The sequence below is a fragment of the Delphinus delphis genome, chromosome 6 (genome assembly GCF_949987515.2).
Source record: "Delphinus delphis chromosome 6, mDelDel1.2, whole genome shotgun sequence".
NCBI classification, from domain to species: Eukaryota; Metazoa; Chordata; class Mammalia; order Artiodactyla; family Delphinidae; genus Delphinus; species Delphinus delphis.
Genome location: NC_082688.1, coordinates 67,467,382 through 67,489,641, shown reverse-complemented (window position 1 = coordinate 67,489,641; position 22,260 = coordinate 67,467,382). Strand labels below are relative to the sequence as shown.

The following is a 22,260-nucleotide window of genomic DNA, read 5'->3' as shown; positions in this document are numbered from 1 at the left end:
TGGGACTAGCCAGCCACCAGCTCCTGGCCACTGAGTGGTTGCTACAGCCTGCAGGTGCTGTGGGGTTGCAGTTGGCATTTCTGCAGGAATGAACGTGGTGCGCATTAAGTTTTTTTAGAATGTTTATTGCTGGCAAAGTTTTCCACTTGTATTTTCTTTTATAGCACCACTATTTTTAAGTGAATAGAATGTCCTGTGACAATTTGGCCATATAGGAGGGAAATTTAGCTGTGGGAGTGAAATGTATTTAGTAATGGTGAAAAAGACTAACAAAATGAATAAATAATCCAAATCAAAAGAAAATACTTTAAACTCTAAAGGTTCTTGAAAAACACACGTATGAAAAGCGTTTTCACGTAATACAAATTAAAGAGCACCGGATTTGGAGCCGGAAGACTTGAGTCTTCTTGGCTGTGTTACTTGCTAGTTGGGAAACCTTGGGTAAGTCACATGCTCTGTGCTCCGATGTTTTGTGTCTTCAGAATTACAAGGAGGAGACTCAGTTGGTGATCTCCAAGGTCCTTTTCAAAGCCACTGTCTCATGATTAGCTTTGCAAAGAGATTCAACCTATCTCCTGAGGCCTCTGAATTTGTCTTGGCCTCTGTGTGCTATTAACCACACAGATAATTTCTTGCCTTTCTCTCTAGACTTTGCAAATTCTTAAGTGTTCTCTTGGATCACAGGTAGTTAGCCCACAGCAATAACACTTTGTTCCTTCTTGATTTGAATTCCTCAGGGGCAGTCCCACTGAAGAGGCAACAGAAAGGATGGGGGGGTGGTTATTACACTAATTTTAGGTGCTTGGGTGGATTTTCCTGATGCCGGCAAGCGGCCCTTCCTAGGAATGTTCCAAGAGAGTCTCTGGCAACCATGAGTGTGATAAAATTTGGGTAAAGTTATGTTCATGACTCGAAATCTGGATGATGCTTTAAATTGTTTTTATTAAGGCTTTTGACAATTAAAGTAGCTACAACATAAAAAAAAATTATCCCTTTACCTAACTTGATACTGCCTTCAAATATGCCAATTAGCCAAAGGATAATTACTTACTAATTGCCTTTCATATTTGGATTTAATTTTTAACATTAAAAATAATTATATGAAGTGTCTTAAGATACCCAATTTCAAAAAGGCTTCCTCAATTCTACTTTTAAAGAAATTTAGAACATTTCTTTTAAACTTAAGGCAAAGTTTCAAATCTCTCAAATTTCTGATATACTTAAACCTTGCATTTCAAGTTTTGGGGAAGACCAGCATTTTATGGCCCCCAAACTGATAACCATATTAATTACGGAGAGAGCTGGAGTAATTAAAATTATGTCTAAAGATCATCTAATTTACCCATGGAATATCCTGCAGAAGCAAACCATCTCCAGAGCCATTTTCGAATATACACTTGGGAAAGAAACTACGTCACGCTGGAATCCTGATTGATATTTATGGCCTTTGGAAACTTAGCATTTTGTGAGTTTAATCCCAGGAAGGATCTAATGGCTTCAGCAGTGAGAGCTCATCCAGAGAATCTGGTTGATATACTAAGCAAACCAACAGTTATCTTGATGGAGAAAGTTCTGGGTTGATCTGAGCCATCTCCTAAGCCATGGTAAATAAAGAGGAGATTGCAGGAGGCCTCCGATTCTAAATTACTTCTAGCCTAGTACCATAAAACAAAAAAGGTGAAAGACATAAATGGACTTTGTTTCACAGCCTGAAGGAAATGAGAACAAGGCCCGAATAAATTAAAAGATAAAAAAGGCATTTAGGATGAAAAACTTACATGATTTAGAGACAATGCGTTTATCAAAAGACAAAAATAGTCAACAGAGAGATTTATTGATTCGTTGATCATTCCATGCAAGAGTCTTTTTTTTTTTTTTTTTTTTTGCTGCACACGGGCCTCCCACTGCCGCGGCCTCTCCCGTCACAGAGCACAGGCTCCGGACGTGCAGGCCCAGCGGCCACGGCCCACGAGCCCAGCCGCCCCGCGGCACATGGGACCCTCCTGGACCGGGGCACGAACCCGCATCCCCCTACATCGGCAGGTGGACTCCCAACCACTGCACCACCAGGGAAGCCCAATGCAAGAGTCTTAAGTTGAGTAACTCAATATAAAGAAACTAAAGATGACTAAGTACAATACAGTCTCTGCCAGTAAGGAGGTCTCAATCTAATGGGCTAGTTGATTAGGAAAATAAATATAAGACAAAGGAAACAAGATGAAAAACGGGTGCAAGAGATAGAAAGGAATATCAGTTCCTCTGTGGAGTCTCACTGAAGGACTGTGAATGTGAGGGAGGAGGGTGACCTGAGACACAAAACCTTCCTACCTGCCCAGAACTGAATTAAAGTGCTCCTCCTAAACGCTCCTCCTACCCGATCCCATTGCATCCTGGACGGCCAGCTGCATCCCTAGTGTTTAGCATAATGCCTAGCATTAGTAAATGCTCGATAAATATTTACTGAATGAATGAATCAACAGTACTTAATCTCTCTAAGCATCATTTCCCTCCACTATAAAAATGGTTAGGGCTTCCCTGGTGGCGCAGTGGTTGAGAGTCCGCCTGCCGATGCAGGGGACACGGGTTCGTGCCCCGGTCCGGGAAGATCCCACATGCCGCGGAGCGGCTGGGCCCGTGAGCCATGGCCGCTGAGCCTGCGCGTCCGGAGCCTGTGCTCTGCAACGGGAGAGGCCACAGCAGTGAGAGGCCCGCGTACCGCAGGAAAAAAAAAAAAAAAAGGTTAAAACATAACCACGTGTCGGTTCACATAAGGATTAAAGGGGATAACACGTTAAATGCTAACACAGCACAGTGTATGTCAGAGTGCCAGTGCTCAATAAAAATTAGCTCATTATTATTACTAATATGAGGTATCGTTACCTCTATTTTTGATGAGAAATGAGGTTTAATTAACCTACTGAATTAGCCCATGATCACACAGAAAGGAAATTTGGAAGTCAGACTTCAAACTTGGATCTGCCCCAGTCCCAAACTGAAGCTCTTCCTCCCATCTCACGCTGCTGATTATCGTTATTTGGGTTTAAGCCACGTCACCCACAGACTGGGAGCTGCTTGAAGACGGGGATGATGACATGTACTTTCATATCCCCAGAGAGCCTAACTCCAGACCACATGGCGGTACTATTTCAAAAACTGAACTTATCTGGATCTCAAACGTAAAATGGAATGATTCAACTGCAAGATGTCAAATTCCCTTTTCAGTTTCAAACTGTCTTCTCTGAAGTCACTCAATGAATGAAGTACCAGAGTTAATCTATAGTGTAGCTAAATGCATAATGCTTTATTGAGAATTTACTAAAGATCTTCTCAATCCAAACTTATTCCGCGCACCCCCCCAAAGTTGAAAGATGTTCAACTTTCTGCTTGATATCACTATCCATTCACTGTAACATATTAACGATGTGTTGGTTTCCAAATCACTTTTAATGTGTAGAAATACTTACGGCTCTAAATGACTTCTTGCAACCATAATGAAGGCGACACCCACTTAGTCATATTAACTGTGTCAAAGGGTGAGATCAGGTCACTCACAGCTAACACAACCTTTAGATTTAGTGTACAGACTTTTGAATCTTTACACTACATTTTAAAAACACCTTTTTTTTTGAGAGATAATTCACATACCCTAAAATTCACCCGTTTGAAGTACAGAATTCAATGGTTTTAATATGTTCACAGAATTGTGAAAACATCACCAAAATCTGTTTAGCATGTTTTCATCACTCCCAAAAGAAACCCCGTGCCCGTCAGCAGTCACCCTCCCACCCCATTCTACTCCAAGCCCCAGCTCTAGGCGACCACTAATTCACTTTTTGTTTCTACAGATTTGCCTATCCCGGACATTTCATATAAACGGAATTATAGAACATGTAACCTTTCGTGACTGGCTCATCTCACTTAGCATAATGTTCTGCAGGTTCATTTATGTTATAGCATGTATCAGTATTTCATTCGTTTTTATTGTGGAATAATATTCCATAGTATGATTAGACCGCATTTCATTTATCCATTCATTAGTTGATCCACATTTGGGTTGTTTCTGCTTTTTGGCTATTATGAATACTGCTGCTATAAACATCTGACTACAGTTTTTTTGGTGGACATATGCTTTCTTTTCTCTTAGGTATACACCTAGGAGTGGAATTGCTGGTTCACACAATAACTCTATGTTTAACATTTTGAGGAGCTGCCAGGCTGTCTTCCAAAGCAGCTGCACCTTTCTGCAACAAGAGTCAAGAGTCATACCCACACAAAAAGAACGGCTAGTTGGTGTGAATGTTGTTATAACTCTCATGGAATCTTCTCATAGGTAATAAGGTGATTCTCCAAAGTTAGAGACAGTAAATGAGGGAAAAATTGGGCACTATTTTTTCTTTAGCTACTAAAACTGAGGCTATGGACTCCTTGAGGGGAGGGCTTGAGTCCTATTCACTGCTACATACCCCAGGGGATAGCCTAATGCCCAATAGTAAGCATTAAATATTAACTGAATGAATAAATAGCTTCAAAAAGGTACTGTGTGGTAAGGGATATACTTTGCTCAAGGAGAGGTCTGGCCTTTGCCCTTGGTTCCTGGGAGGCAATTTCTAAACTCTTGTCACTGACCAGTGAGAGTATCTTTGCTTGTCTGGGGCCTTGGGCCATGCCAGAGAGTCCAGGTTAACAATGTGATTTACGATGAGGGCTTTGGGCCTCATGGTATCAGCTCAGCCTCTGGAGGGGCTAGAGATGAAGGTCAGCCATGCGGGTGCTCAACCAAGTCTATGTGATGGAGCCTCAATAAAAACTGTGGATACCAAGGCTTGGGTGAGTTTTCCGGGTTCCGTACATATTGTCACACACTATTGCTGGGAGAGGTAGGTGCTATCCACACCACTCTTCCAGGAGAGGACAACTGGAAGGTCTGCACTTGAACTCTTCTGAACCGTGCTGTATGTACCTCTTTCCCTGGCTGATTTTAATCAGTATCCTTTGGCTGTAATAAACTGTAACTGAGTACAACAGTACCACTCAGCTTTCAGTGAGTTCTCTCTGTCCTAGTGAATTATCAAACCTGAGAGTTGTCTTGAGGAGCCCTGAACTTGAAGTTAGTAGAAGAAGTGAGGGTAATTTGGGGAAATCCAAACGTTTTAGTTACTAACAGTGCTGAGACAATATTAAAGATAATTTGGTAAAATTTACCATCTTCATTATTTCTACAAACAAGTGTCCCAAAGACTCATTCATGAGACAAAGCATCATAGGATGAATCAAGAAAGCTGCCAGATCTTGGTGCAACTTTCATTGAACAGAACACAGAATTCTGAGGCCAGAGGTCCCTGACTCAGCTACACACGCTCATACCCCTATTAACAAAGATGTGTGCTTACTGGTACTCTGCTTCGTTCTTAAAATATCTTCTCAGAGGAAAGGTGACATATAATAGAAATAATAGGATTCGAATCGTAGCTTTGCCTTTTTCTAGTTGCATGACCTTCTATGAGTCTAAATCTCCTCATTTATAAGATGGAAATAATAAAGCTATTCCCCAAAATTGGTACGAGAAGCACATGGTGATATGCGTGGTGCACTCTGCAAACTATACAGCACGAAAAATAACAGCATTTGAAAGTTTTTTCTAAATTAGATTCACACTGCCTTCATCTACTTCACTGAATCTCTTTGGGAAAACAAAATCCGTGATTTTGTCTTTCCCAGTGCACACTGAATTTCAAAGGAAAAATTAAATAGATATAACTTTCAAAAAGGTTTTCTGTGAAAGCTGTAGAAAGAAGCGTTTATGTATCTGTGTGTTTGTGTGTGTGACGTATGTTAAACAATAAACCTGTAAAAGTGCTTATTTAAAAAACAACAAAAGAGCACAAAAAATAAAGTTATTATAAAATTTTTCAAAAGAAGGGTTTCTGTCCCACAAATTGAATATCAAGGTGAAAAAAATTCTCATATGGCAAAGAAATTCTTTCCATGAGCAGAGATGATACATGAATAAATAAAGGACCCAACTGGGGTGGCAGGAAGGAGATAGTTTGAGATGAATGAATCCCTCCGGAGTGTCACTTTCTCTATCTCTTAGCTATTCAAATAGAGAGGATACCTTAAGGAACTACAGTCATCTGACTTCAGTTTTTCCTAAAAGTGACAAATGCTTAAGTTGACTTGTTAACTAACTAGCATGTGATCACAGAAAAGGTTAACCTGATAAATTTTTAATCATACATAAACAGGACAGTGACCATACCAACTTGATGGAATCACACCATTCACTTAAGAAGACGTAAGAGGGAGGAAGAAAGGATATGAATTCACTGAGTGCCAATCACATGGCAGACAGTGTGCTATACATACAGTATCGCCTCCTCCCTCGTACTGCCCCAAACCAACGCCTGGCCCTTCTCTTATGTTCTACACCCCAGTGAACAGCAGCAACATGCTTTGCTCAAACTAGAAACCAGAGCACTGTCTTCAACTCTCAATTTTTCTCTCCTATTATATTTCATCAGTCGCCAAGTCCAGGGACTCTATCTCCTGATTTGTTCTGAAATCGCCCCTTTTATTCCCACTACCAATTTTGGGTCCTTTCTAATCCATTGCCCTCAATGCAGATAGAGCACTCTTCCTAAAATACATGTCTCACTTTATCTGGCATCTGCTTGAATTACTTCACTGGCACTCTTTGTCTCTCAATATTACAAACCCCAAGCTTCTTAATATAGCTTACGTAGCTCCTCACGACACAGGTCCTGACACCCTCTCTAGCCCTTTATTTCTTCACTCTCCTTCAATTCTAGGCACTAGTTAGGTCTTTCCAGCTATCTCTTCCTCTGAGCATTTCTTGATTCCATGTTTGGTCAGATATTCCTTCTACTTATGACAGTCTAAATTTCTCCCACTCTGGCTCCTACAAACTATTCAAAATTATATGTATATATGTACATGTATGTATATGCATATATGAAAATGTACTATGTACAAATAAACTGGGATGTGTGCTACTGTGGGTTGCAGTGTGTCCCCCAAAAAAGATATGTTGAAGTTATAACCCCCAGTGCCTGTGAGTGTGATCTTATTTGGAAATAGATCTTTGCAGATATAATCAAGTTAAGATGAGGTCATACTCGGGCTTCCCTGGTGGCACAGTGGTTAAGAATCTGCCTGCCAAATGCAGGGGACACGAGCATTGGCAGGCAGATTCGAGTCCTGGTTCGGGAATATCCCACATGCCACGGAGCAGCTAAGCCCATGCACCACAACTACTGAGTCTGTGCTCTACAGCCACAACTACTGAGCCCGCGTGTCACAACTACTGAAGTCTGTGCTCCTAGAGCCTGTGCTCTGCAACAAGAGAAGCCACCACAATGAGAAGCCCACACACTACGACGAAGAGTAGCTCCTGCTCGACGCAACTCAAGAAAGCCTGTGGGTAGCAATGAGGACCCAATGCAGCCAAAAATAAATAAATTAAAAAAAAAAAGATGAGGTCATACTCAATTAGAACTGGCCAGAAGCCAATATCACTGGTGTCCTTATAAGAAGAGAAAACAGGGACGTCGGGAGAAAAATGCCATGTAAAGACAGAGACATACACAGACCCAGAGGGGAGGAGGCCACGTGAAGATGTAGGCATAGATTGACAGCCACCACTAGAAGTTATGAAGAGGCAAAGAGAGATTACACTCAGAGCCTCAGAGGAAGCATCACTCTGATGATACATTGATTTTGGACTTTTAGTCTCTAGAATTGTGGGAGAATAACTTTCTCTTGTTTCAAGCCACCCAGTAAAGAAAGCTACCATGTAAAGAAATTTGGGCTTTCTTTATCCTGATGGTGATAGAATGCAATTGAAATGATTCAAGCAGATAAGAAATAAAGTCAGATCTGTATTTTAGAAAGGAAACTCTTGTTTTCACTGTAAACTCCTGTTCACAGTTAGGTGAATACAGTATAGGGGTAATAGTATACTTTCCTTTACACTTGGCTCATCTCCCCTTAGAGTGTCAGTTCAGGGAGGGCAGGGACTGTGTTTTTTTCCTGTCCATTCATGTATTTCCAGGATCTAGCATGCTGCTAATTCTTAAGTAAATATTAAACACACGAACAAACTGAATTTTTCACAATAGCCCTACAAAGGTACCATTCCTGAGGGATGATATTTAACTCTGTGAGCTCAGTACCCACCAGATTATCGGGAGAACAGATAAACAATGTTCAGAAACTAAGTAATTTGTTAAAATTCAACTAGTAGGCAGTAAAGCAGTTCATTTCATCTTTACTGTGTCACGCAAAGGGCAGAAAAAGAAAGATGATGCATTAAATCTCTGAAGCAACGCCACGCTTCCACGTGGAATTAGAGTACAAAACACAGAGGGAAAAACCGCCAAGTCCATGTTTCTGACATCACTACCTTTAGAATACCCGGTAGACATTTGATAGTAGTGACTTAGGTCACAGACAGAGATGGAGAAATAAGCATTCCATTCAATTCATTTCAAACTACTCACCGTAGGAATTATTAAAAACGTAAAGAACTTCTTTGTTAGAGCTGTGGTTCATTTTAGTGTCACCACAGTATAAACCTCAAAACTCCATGATCCAATTTATTGCTTATTTCTTTATTGTATTATTCATTTTACAGCAACATTATATAAGGCATTACTGGAAAGGAATTCACCTTTTCATTTTCGAAACGCCTTGTTTTCTGACACAGCACTGTGCAGTACTATAAATATGCAGATTCATTAGAAAAGAGCCGGCTTATAATTGCACTTTGTCTTTTGATGTAGGTATGTTAGGTAACAACCGATGAATTTCATTAATTAAGAAAATAAAACACACTTTTCTGTATTTGACTTCAAAATAACCTCAAAATTATTTTTAACAGCAGCACATGTTCTATCTGTAAATTTATGCTACTCTTTTTTTATATTTAAAACAGAAACAGGCTTTGTGCTTCATAACAAATATAAATGGGGTAATTTGGATAATGAAAATAAATGAGTAACAGCGGCACTAATAGAGCTGATCCTATTTGCAATGGCTCATTAACTCTGTACAGGACGCAATTCACTGCCCTGGATCAGGAGTTGATAATGGTGCAGCATGGAGCTATTAGCAAAGAACGGTGCAATAGGAAATTAACAGAAGGTCTGTTCATTCGCTGGCAAGTCAGGATCCCCTTTAGCACGTATAACCACCTTAAACCATGTGTTCAAAAAAGGCCATAAAGAGGGAAAAGTCAAAGAAATAATTTGAGGACTGCTCCTACCACAAGCTAGTACCGATCAAGCTCATAGTAAGCACTTCAATGCAGTTGATCACTTAACCCTCACGGCAATCCTATCGGGTAGTTCCAGATATTATCCTCATTTTGCAGATAAGGAAACTGAGCCTCAAGAACTCGCTCAAAGTCATACATTAATGAGTGGCGGAGCTTAGATTCAAACCCAGGCATTATGACTCCAGAGCATTCGCTCTTAACTCTTCATGGATGACAAATTGCCTTCCTGGCTCTGCTTTATGCCCAACTTCATCTAGAATGATCTAGAGCAAATAAAAATCCCAGTGTCTCTCAGTCTGAGATGTAAGGTGGGGAGACACATCAACACAGCTACCTCTTGGGGACAATGCTCAGATTCTAGTGGGGATGTCAAGGGGAGGATGTGGTTTGAAAAGACATTCACTAAACCTATTGTCTCCATGTGTAAATGACAGAATTAAAGCTGGACACGGTTTTGGCCTGTGGGAGAGGCTGAAGAAATAACACAGGGGGCATAGTTAAAAAAATGCTGATAAACAGTGACATTCTCTGACCTCTAGTCTGCCATTAACTAGCTGGAAGATCCTGGGAAAATCGCATAACCTAGCACAGCAATATTTCTCAGGGCTGGACTAGATGATCTCAAAGGTAGTGCTTTCACTCTTAGTAACAATTTCTGTGCTCTGGAGAAAGAATGAAAAATAAGTACAGGGTAGTAACTTTCTCATAAGGCAAACAATATTCAATTTAAAGGTTTGTCCTTCATTCTGAAATCAGGTTCTTGTTGCTTTCTTGTTATTAAAACTTCATTTATGAAACGATGGTGAAAGTACATGATAGAAGGTCTCCTTTTCTTCTTAGCAGAATAAGAAGTAGGTTGCTTTATCTCATTCTATAAACTTTTTTGAACTGTTACAGCGTTATGAAGTTCCACACAGGGAACCACTACATTAATATATTTTGCAAAATGTTCAGGGTACTCTACTTTTCCACAGCACTTGACAGTTTATTAAGCATTTCAAATGAATTATCTCACTTGGTGCTCCGCAGTCTGCAAGATAATCTTATTTTGCAGAGTAAAAATAGAATTTAGGAAGGGTAAGCAACTTGATCAAGATTACACAGATCATTAAAGAAAATCCAGATTGTAATCTGTACCTTGTGACTTTAAATGCTATCTGCTTTCTAATTGGCGAGTGGTTCATAAATCTGGCCAAACACTAGGGTCATAGGGAGAGTGTTTGAGAAACATCAAATGGATAAACCTGAATTTCTGGAGGATGGGCCTAAGGGTCATACCTTTTAAGAGCTCTCCAAGGGATTCTGGAGGGCAGTCAAGTTTGGGAACCAGTACTCAACATCACACTGCCTCTGTCCAGCTAGCCTCACCAGGAAGAATAAGGGCTTTGGAGTCAGAGCTGGGTACTTCTGAGCGAGTCCTATAATATACCTGAGCCTCAGTCCTTCATCTGTGAAATGAGGATAATGCCACCTAATATGCAGAGTTGTAAATATTTAAAAAAATATACGTAAAGTGCCTAGATATGGTAGTTACGAAAAAATGGAGGATATTTTATTATTATTATTACTACTACTATTACAGTGAATATACTGCTTAATACAATGCCAAATATTACCGAATAAGGTATCTCTTATAAGTAGCAATGATCCTAGAATTTTCCTGAAGCAAATTCACGACAGATAACCCCCTCATTTACGACTTTTGGAACTGTCTGCAGGTCCCAGTTCCCTCCTCCGTGAAATAGTTATATTTGTAAATTGCTAAGGTACCTTTTGACTCTAAAAGTCAAAGTCTCCATAATTTTATTTAAGAGTTAAAGCCTCAGATGGTTTTGAGGAAGTGGATTTTAGTTGAGTATTAATCAGGCATAACTGAAATAACTGGTATTTAAAAATGACAAATCTCTTAGTTACGCTGCCATTTTCTGTCAAGGTAAGACTATATCCAAAGCTAGACATTTGCTTCTCTACAGTTTATAATTTATATCTGTCTAGCATCAAAATTATTTGAAGCAGCTTACCAACAAAAAGTGATAATAAGACAACAATGAAGCCAGTAAAAGAGCTGAGAATTCCCCCAAAATGGGGTAGAAATGGAAGAGAAGGGAAAATGGGGCAGAGGAGATGACTTTTTTCAGGAAGCCAGGAGAAGCTCTTTATAAAAACTGTACATTTAAGCTAGCATTAAGATTTTTGACAGTGTTTTTAAGATTATGAACATATGACTTCTTAATGTTTCTTACCAAAGACCACAAATGCTAATCACCGATATACAGATGCAACCTAAATAAAGGAACTTTTTTCTAAGTAGGATGGAATTTACGTATGTCCACTCTTTCAGGGTAGCAGTGAGTGCTTTTCTTTTGTTGACTAACCTCACTCTTGTTCTTCTGAAAAAGTATATACTGCATTTAAGTATTCCATCGTTATTCCGCTATCATTTTTTTGTGGATAAGAAAAATTTTTTAATTGTTTTGATAACGTCAAACGTATTATTGGCAAAGCCAAGTAAACCTTTAGTATTGTTATCCATTTGGGAAAACTTCTATCATATTCCTCTCTCACCTTGCTGTCTTTCTCTCACATTGCTCTCTTTCAGCTCCTTCCCTCCTTTTTAAACATCAAGTAGTTTTTAATCATAAAAAAAGGCCATTATGGTAATGGTAGCAAGGATCTAAAAATGATATCACTTACAAATTCATATTAAGTGGTAGTTTTTGATTCCCTGAGCATGAGTGATTTGATTTTTTTTTTTTTTTAACAACTATTCCCCTGCTCTGGTTATAGTTAAAATGAAAACTCCTTCTTGGTTTTAGACATTGTTTCCTTTCTGTTCCCGCTGTCACTGGCCTGGCCCAAGGTTCATACTTCTCCTCACTTTGGCTGCTCTAAGAGCCTCCTTTTCAGCTGGTCTCTTCGCCTCCAGGGTCCTGAAAGTGGTCTTCACTCCACTTCAAGCATCCTGTAACTGCAGCTATATTCATCTTTCTAAAGCAGAGCTAGGGTTATGTCTATTCTCCACTAAAACTCTTTCTTGGCCACCCACTGCTGATCATGGTCTTGTCTGCCATTTCAAGACACCATGATTTTCTCCCAAAATACCTCTCTCTCTCCTTACTGAGTATCTGGGGGGTATCCTGCTCTCTGGCCAAACTACTTGTTAGAATCTAAATGCAATCTGAACTCTTCCATCCCTTTACCTTACTATTGCCTCTAACAAGACAAATAAATGAAGAAAAGAATAATAACTAATTACAATTTCTATGTACGTCACCATTCTATTCAGATATTCTCTAATTTACATTTGTCCCCAAATCTAACAGGTCACACTTATAAGAATCTAAGTTGAGGAGGCATGATTATTCTTGCTTCAGTTGCCAAGTTACATGAAGCCATTTGGCGGGGTTAGTTTAGGAAAAAAAGAGGCCACATTGAATTCCCATGCAGCAGAAACAAATGAAACCTAATTTGCAGGCCAATCTTGTTTATTTTGGTTCATTCATCAGTATAATATAGTACCCACGACTCTGGACTAGATATCAGGGAACCTGAAATTTAATCCCATTTCTTCCATGACCAACCATATAACTTTCAGAAAATCACACAACTTTTCTGGTCCCTGGTTTTTTCTCATTTACAAAATGGAAATCTGTCTTTTTTTTTTTTTTTTTTTTTTTTGTGGTACATGGGCCTCTCACTGTTGTGGCCTCTCCCGTTGCGGAGCACAGGCTCCGGACGCGCAGGCTCAGCAGCCATGGCTCACGGGCCCAGCCGCTCCGCGGCATGTGGGATCTTCCCGGACTGGGGCACAAACCCGTGTCCCCTGCATCGGCAGGCGGACTCTCAACCACTGCACCACCAGGGAAGCCCCTGTCTTTCTTTGTTCAAACACTACACATACTTAAGAAATTATTATTATGTTTATTTGCCATTCCCTACAACATAGTCCCTTTCTGTATATATTTGCTTTACAATTCTCTGTCATTCCCATAGCTTTTGTAGATTCCATAATTACATCTCAACACCACTGAGAGTTCTAGAGAAGGAAGCAAATACCAAGTATCACAAACGGTTCAAATATACTGCTTTTTAGGATGTTGATTAGATCACCTCTTAGGCCTTTCCTAGCTTTAAAATAGTAAAATAGTTACTGATATGTAAACATCACTCCGTCCTCCTATCCAAGAAGTGCTTGGACTTGTCACAACTTATTTGTCTCATGACTCTAGACCTCATGAAGGTTTAGTATGTCTGTCTCTCTCTCTTCTACACAGAACCTCGTAGGACGTCTCATACCTCTTGTAGTCATTCACACTACAACTATTCCTTTTACATCTGAAAACAGATTTAGCTTTTAAATAAACATGTGAATTTGAAACAACAAATTACTGAAAGACATTTTAGGTTTATTCTTATACGGCTAGTTGTGATATCAGAAATTCTGAAGAGAGAAACATTTCAACCAATGTCTTCTTGGGAGAGGCAAAGATTCTCAAATTGTCTACTACGTGAAATTTAAAAGTATAATCGTCAAGTATAGCACACAGGAAACGGTAGCAACTGCTTGCTCCAAAAACTAGGCTGGTCATCCTAATCCAAAGCCTAGACTTTGAACTCAAGATGGCAAACATATTAACTCTCCCTCACCTTACTAACTCCCCACCTAAAGTAGACATTGAAAAATTGATGCCAGAAATCAAATCTCTTTGCGCTCCCTGTTAAAGATTTACCTGGCTGAATTCGACCTAGTTGACACTGCCATGCCTTTTCCTACAATTTGTCTAAATTTTCAGCATAACTGTAGTCACGATAGAGAAGCAACAAGTTCTCGTACAGTGTACGTGCTGATTTTAGAGCCAGTCTCACCTGAGCGATTCTGAAGCTCTAAGTAAATGAAAGTTGATGCCTCTGAATACAGATAAACACACACACACACATCCCACATTATTTCAGGGACAACCAAGGTACAGGTCATTTCAGAGTCTAGTACAAAAGTGATACACAATGTTGAAGAATTTTGGTTCTTCTATATTGAAGTGAGACTCAAAGGAAGAAGAAACTCTAGTCCACGTTTCCTTAACACATAATACAGCTCTTGTAGCTTTGACTGAAGCTGAACCTCAATTTTCAAATGGGTCATCGTTTGTAAACTCTAGAAAAAGTACCACTGATTCAGATAGCAGGACTACGCAAAAGCTACTGACACAAAACCCTCTGGAAAAATAGAATGAAAAGAAGCCAGCACTTACTTGGCACAAACCGCTGATGCACATATCCAAAGATTCTGTGTAGCAGCGAGTCCCGTCTAAGACTTTAGGTGCAAGTTCAACAACCAGGGCTGTTCCTTTGGCCTGGCACTTGAGGGAACATGGGTTGTCGGGGTCGTTAGACACAGGAAGCCATTCATAAAACTGGCCGTGGTGCTTGACATCGTTATGAGCTGAGCACTGCTGCGCTCGGAAATCACCTGCTTCTGGTGGGCAGTCCTGGAGAAGACAAAGAGGGAAGGGAGAAGCACAGGTTAGGAGAGCAGCCTCAAACAGAACACTAGAGCAGCTATGTGCTCCAGGTCTTAGGAAACAAAGCAAATGTTCTGTCGTTACAGATGGACCCTCCCATAGCATCTGAAAGGTTATATGATTATTTGGCCCTCAGGAGGTAGAGATTTGAGAAAAGTCACCACCTTGAAATAGATTTTCTGATAGAAGTGAAATGGGAAAGAAACCAGCTTGAAATAGATCTGATGGATACTAGTTGGGAAAGTAACCACCCTGAAATATATTTTCTCAAAGATGTTTATTTGTCCATGGAGTCCCTCCACATTGTAATATTTTTGTTTCCTTGTAATTTAAGTAGAACTGACTATAGTCACAGGGTTAGTTAAAAGTATCACTGTCATTTTCAGTTCTGATACCAAAAGCTATGACAAAATGTTATTTTAGCAACTAGGAGCAAAAAGTTATGATGATTTTGTTCAAAATTTTTTTGTGGGGTTGTTTGTGAGTTTTTTTCTAAAGCAGTGTACTTACGCTACACAATATCCAGAATTAAACAGGGAGACCAAAAGAGAGAAAACAGCATTTACACCTGAATTTCTTTGGCTTCAGGCAGCATGGCTGAATGTCCTGGACTCCCTCCTCAGATGGGAGTTGGATGCAATATGGTGGGTCTCCATGGGCCTACGTTTCCTTGTGTTTAGAACAGAGGCAATGATAATACTGAGCTCTCAAGGTCATAGTCAGAATTTCATGAGCTTTTGTTGGCCATATACTGGCAGAAGGAAGACAGTACATGGTAGCTATTATTGTGATTATTTAATGAAGCCAGTGAAGAGAAAGTGTTGTTGGAGAATTAGGAAAGTCTCTGAATTTGAAATCACACTGTATGAGACCAGCAGAAAACAAGAATGTTTTACATGTGTGTGTGTGTGTGTGTATATATATATATATGTTTTGTTTTTTTTTTTCTCCTGTACGCGGGCCTCTCGCTGCCGTGGCCTCTCCCGTTGCGGAGCACAGGCTCCGGACGCGCAGGCTCAGCGGCCATGGCTCACGGGCCCAGCCGCTCCGCGGCATGTGGGATCTTCCCGGACCGGGGCACGAACCCGTGTCCCCTGTATCGGCAGGCGGACTCTGAACCACTGCGCCACCAGGGAAGCCCTACATGTATATTTTATAAATGGAATTTTAAAATGTAAAACCATAACTAACCATGGCTATTATCTAATAAATGATAAACTATAGTGAAAACAATTATGATTTAATTTTAAAAAGACAAATATCACCTATCCCTTGGAGAAGCTGTTTGATAAGTAGGTCTATTTTATGGTACATGCATTCAGATTAGGATTTATTATGGAAGATTGTAGAATATCCATCTACAAGGATGGATATTAATGACAGGGAAGACTTTCATTAAAATTTTTTATCTTAAATAATGAATTTTCATGTAGCCTTTTAGCAGTTCCTGATTACTACATTATCACTTTTAAGAGTTCTCTTTTACAAGGTTTCTTCCTCTGAAAATCTATTTACATTTAAATAAACATTGTGAGAATAACATTATGCTATTTTATAAAATGAAATCCTGACTCTTTCCTCAAATTTCAGTGTTACTATTAAGTAGCATATAAGCCTTTAATATTTCAGAAAGCATTAATTCTTCCTAGGCAAAATGGGTGTAAACAATTACTTATTTCAGTTGAAATTAAACTAGCTCAAAATACAATATAAATTCTCGGGCTTCCCTGGTGGCACAGTGGTTGAGAGTTCATCTGCCGGTGCAGGGCACGCGGGTTCGTGCCCCGGTCCGGGAGGATCCCACACGCCGCAGAGCGGCTGGGCCCGTGAGCCTATGGCCGCTGAGCCTGCCCGTCCGGAGCCTGTGCTCTGCAACAGGAGAGGCCACAACGGTGAGAGGCCCGCATACCGCAACAAACAAAAACAGAAACAAAAAACAATATAAATTCTGAAAGGTATTTTATTGTTAGTATCATATGTGTTCTCAGAGTGAATAAAATGTAATACTAAAGGAAAAGAATAAATTTTATTTATTCTTTAAATAAATAAAGTATACATGGCTACCCAACAAGGCTTAAGTGATTTTGAATACTGTCTGAAAAAAATTTAAAGATCATTAAACCAGTCAATAAGTGTGTGTTACACTTCGTTGTGATAGTTGTTTGTTGTAAGAAATAAAACAAAACTCACAATCTGCAAACCTATGCTATAAATCACAAAACAGGTAAATTGTATGATGCAACACAAACTATCTGAACTCAAATGTTTAACCCCATCTCCTTTCAGACGATGTGTTCCAAGATAAGAACACAAACAAACTTAACATTAATTATTCATGAACTTATGTTCCAAAGGCAAGACCACAGCTTGCCCAGTTTACAAATCCTATCATTCTCCAACTAGACCTCATTTACTAGCTTCTGTCCTGAAATAACCCTGTGATTAACTACAGCCCCAAACTCTACGAGTCTTCTTCCCTAAATTCCCCCATCTGAGAAACTACCGGCTGTCAAGGTGCTTCTTCCCCTTGTTTAGCAAGTTTAATAAAACCAGCTTTATATGATTAACACGTTTCCCTAGTGGCTGCTGCATGGGGGCTTCCACAGTTGAACTGATAGTTTAATTAATAAGTTTTAAATAAAGTGTTTTCAGTTGCATAATACCTGTCATTCCAAGAGTCAGCTGATTACTCAGTAGAACAGAAGAAATACTGAAGTGGACTCAATAGAGCAGAATACAGAGCAAACTGTTTAGAATGGTCCCAAACTTCCCTCATAATTACTTTTACCTTCTTTTTCTATAAATAAAAGTGAATCAGCTATAAGGGAATTTCAGGGTCAGGTTGAATCACCTCTGCATTAAGTAAGAAGGATAATATATAATTAAGAGACCTCTGAGTATGAACCTGAGATACTTTTCTGTATTTATCCAATTGCAAGAAAGGAGTGTCGATTACATTTTAAAATTGATGTTACATCATCTTAGTACAGACATAAAACTCCTACAGAGTCTCTTATGAGTCCCCGCTGTTCAACAAAATGTGTTGAGTCTTCCCACCTTTACTAAAATAAATAAGACTGAAAGTCAGTCAAAAGTAAAATTACTAAAAAGTGAAGCTAAACTATTAAGACTTTTTGGTTTTCTTTTCAGTGACAAAAAAGTAGACATATCTAAACACATCACAGAGAATCAACAGGCAGACAGATGTTCCTGTTTGCCATTCACCTATATCTACTAGCTCTGAGAACACCTGCTATAGGTTTTTATAAACTTTCACAACCGGAGAAATGTCTCTGAGAATAATAATGCTTGCGAACACCTTTACTCACTTTTATCACTATGGTCTTTCCTCCTGCCCCTACTTCTGTAGGGGTGGGAATATATATTTTGCTAAATTGAGAATGCACTTAAAACCTGGAGTTCAGAGTTAGAAACTGAACTTGAACCTTCTTAATGTTTGAGTTTATTTGTACTTGGCAAAATGCAACTTCCTGTTTTAAGAAAAACGACTCAAGAAGGCTTATAAAACAGGTTCAGAAAGCTTCTTGGACATCAAATCGCTCTTACAAAATAACATTTTCATGATTTAAGTGTAAATGAATCAGAAACATATGAATCAAATTTCCCTTGAAATACACATGTTTAAAAATTAAGGGAAGAAGGATTTGGCAAACGCTTCTTTTGTTGAACCCAAAACATCTCAAGCATAGTTCAAGACACTCACTGAACTCCTGATGCATCTGGAATCACCCAGCTGCAGGAGTGGAAACTCAAGCAAAGTCATCATAGTTTCTTGTCCCACAAGTATCATAATAATAATGACAATAACCCTTACTTGTATACAGATTCATCATGTACAGAGTTTTTAGTTTTGAATTATAATTTGATGCATGAAACCCACTATAGTTCTTGATCCTCCTAAAAGTTAGATTTAGAAACTGATAAACCTAACTGCTTTGAAAAATATTTAACATCCTATCCTGGGCATCATCTTTGAAATATCTCATAGGTACTAATGATGAAGACAAATAAAATTGCTGAAAATTCTCATAGCTATCTGAACTAGACACATCCCCCACCAAGAACCTGGCAAAAAATAATAGTGTGGGAAAGATGCTCTGGACTAAAGACCCCCAGCTTTCAGCCAGAAACACTGTCCAGTAGAAACAGAGCAAGAGAGAGCAAAGGAATGCATTTCTTGGCCTTCTGTCTATTTCCAACTAACTGTAATGCCTGACGATTGACAACTCTGTGTCAGGCTACTGAGCTAGGGCTTCCTCACTCTGAAAAAAAAATATTTTATTTAACATAGTCAGATGATCCCATGAATTACTGCAGTTAGCCATTGAATACAATATAATACTTTTTCTCTCCAATTTTAAAGCACTCAATCCTAACCGTGTCAGAGTTTTCTTCTTTAAAAGCACAAAACTAAAAGCTGACCTTTAATGTACTCCCATTATAATTCATAAAGTCCATGGAGTTCTGCCATAAATGAATCCAATTCAAAACATTTTCTGGTTAATTAACTAGCCAGTGGGAAAGATAAGATGGATCCCAGATGTCCCCTGACGATGACAGGTGGATCAGATTACATTGTGGGACAAAAGAGGGTCAAGCTTCCCAGAGTTTACTCACTGGGTGAAACGTAGAAGATGATAATCTCAGCAGCTAAGGGTGGTAGCATCAGAACGGCTTTTAAAATGGTTCTGAGAAAATATAGATTCAGGGTCAGGAGAAACGTAACTTTTTCTCTTTTTCAAGATGACATTTTCCTCCCTGAGGGATACCTTTCTGCTCTACCTCTATCCTTAAGTATTTGGTGGTTGGCCTTTTCTCCTAATTTTGCTGTTTCATTGAAATTATTATGTGAGTGCCATGGTAGAGATGCCATATTCTGATTCTTTGGTCTTATTTATAAAGTCAATATTAATACCTGATAGTATCAAGAAAATACTGGAAATTATATTTAGGTGACCGCTTGGACTGTAGTAACTGAAGAAATCTATCCTTCTCACTGCATTTCCCTATCTCGTAACTGTTCCTCCAAATTCCGTGTCTCCCCTCCATCCTGTCCTAATCACTCACCCTCCATAAAAATTACTGTGCAAGGAAACAAAATTATAATTGCTTAATAAGGTGTCTATTCTATCCTCCAGAAATTTGAGATTGCGACTCCATGATGAAAACATCTATGGAAATTTATCAGCTACTTGATGACTTCAGAAAATTTTATTAGTGCTAAGTTTTACCCTCAGAATATTAGGAACCCTCAATGGTCTGATGGGAAAATGGGAAAAGATTACCATAAAAGATTCCTGCACAGTAAGTAGATGGAAGCTCTGAAGAATATGCACCCTAAAGTTCTCAAATCTCAGCACATGAGTAGACACCTCTTTTATATACTTTGGCTTTACTACTTGGCTTTCTGCCTCTTTTATTTGAAGTTGAGCTGAGACTACTAAACAGTAATTATCCACTGATGCAATCCAATCTAATACGATATTTTATTCTCAGAAACATAATTAATGTTTCAATTTCTATTTCCAACTCAGACTCCCTTCTCCTGAACTCCAGTCTCATATATACAACTGCTTCCTCACCATCTGGATGTCTAAGATATCACAAATCATAATGTCCAAACTTGAATTCCCAATCCCCTCTTTCCCCCCCAGAATTTGTTTCTTCTGAAGGCTTTACCATCCCAGTCAATGCCAATTCCATCCTTTTCAGGCCCCAAATCTTAAAGCAGCGGTTCTTACACTTGAGTGTGCATCAGAATCACCCGGAGGGCTTGATCAAAATACCAGATTATTAGGGCCCCATCCTCCAGAGCAGGGGAAACGTGCTGCACGGCAGGAGGTGAGTAGTGGGTGAGTGAGCGAAGCTTCATCTGCCATTCCCCATCACTCGCATTACATCCTGAACCATATCCCTCTGTCCCCCAACCCCCATGGAAAAATCGTCTTCCACGAAACTGGTCCCTGGTGCCAAAAAGTTTGGGGACCTCTACTCCAGAGTTTCTGATTCAGTAGATTTGCGGGGGGGGGGGGGGGGGGGGCAAAGGAACTGGCATTTTTAACAGGTTCCCCAGTGATGCTGATATTGCTGGTTTGGTGACCACACTTTGACAACCACTGCCCTGGAATGATCCTTGACTTTCACATCCAATCCATCAGGAAATGCTGGTTCTATACATAAGATTATACAGAATCTGACCACAAACTCGGCCAAGCCACCGTCGTGTCTTGCCTGCATTATTACAATAGTCTCCTAACTGATCTTCCTTCTACCTTTGCTTTCCAAGAGACTTCTGTCAGAGCAGCCAGAGTGACCTTATTGAAGCAGAAAGCAGATTGTGTCACATTTCAGCTGCAACTCTGCCGTGGCTCCTCACTTCACTCAGATTAAAAGCCAAAACCCTCATCACAGAGAGAGGTCAGGATGTGGCCCCATCACCTCCTTCTGTCTTCCTTATGCCCTTGGCTCCAGCCACACGGATTCCCACTACGCCTTGAACACTCCAGGAATACACTTACTTTAGGACACATGCGTTATCCATCCCTTCTGCCTAGAATTTTCTTTGCCCAGATTCCAGGTGGCTAATTAACCTCAACCTCTATCAAGTCTTGCTCAAATATCACCTTCCCAATGAGACCTACCTTGACTTTTCTATGCAAAATTGCAATTCCCACTACTGATTCCTTTTTATCCTCTCAACTTTTCCTTTTTTCCTTCACACTTAATGACCTTCAAGTACACCGCATAATCTACTTATTTATTATGCTTATTTTTTTGTCTGTGTCCTTCCACTAAAGTATAAGCTCCAGGAGGATGGGGATCTTTGACTGTTTGGCTCGCAAGCTATTATATACCAGTACACAAAAGAAATTTTTTTGAGAATGAATGACTAACACATCAAATACATAAAACAGAAGTCATGTCTTTCATTGTAGAAACTCCTATTCTTAAAATTTTGTAGGGAATCTAAATCTTGATAGTTTCCTAATCAAGGAATCTTAGAAAATCTTGATGAAATATCTATTTTTTCTTCTTTTTTTGAAATACAGATTCACAAGAATACTTTTTATTTCAGACACTAGGGAAATTGAGTAGGGATTCTTGCCTACTTTCTGAATAGGCAGATTGATGTTTCCTCCAGCATGTAAACAAACTTAATAGGGCAATAGTAAGAAACATAAAATGTGCTGAAATAATTTATTATTCCATAAATCGACAGTTGTCAATTTTATATAACATTCACTGTTATATTCATGCACTATAAAGCACTAATGTTAAGGTATCCAGCTTTATACCCACATTTTGGCCACCTGCTTATACTAACATCAACATCATCATCAAAAGCATTTATTTGTGCAAGACTGCTAGCTGTTATGAAAACTGAGATTAAACATAGTCCCTGCCCTGTCTAGACAGTCTATATGG

General features: G+C 39.4%; 1 protein-coding gene across 1 annotated transcript in view; it reads right to left on the bottom strand.

Moving 5' to 3' along the window:
* ADAMTSL1 (ADAMTS like 1) overlaps positions 1–22,260 on the bottom strand; it is a 434,468-nt gene that overhangs the window by 352,226 nt on the left and 59,982 nt on the right. Inside the window, exon 3 of the mRNA XM_060014779.2 lies at positions 14,545–14,781. Within this exon, the coding sequence (XP_059870762.2) occupies positions 14,545–14,568 (24 nt within the window). The 5' untranslated portion in view covers positions 14,569–14,781. The remainder of the gene's footprint in view (positions 1–14,544; positions 14,782–22,260) is intronic.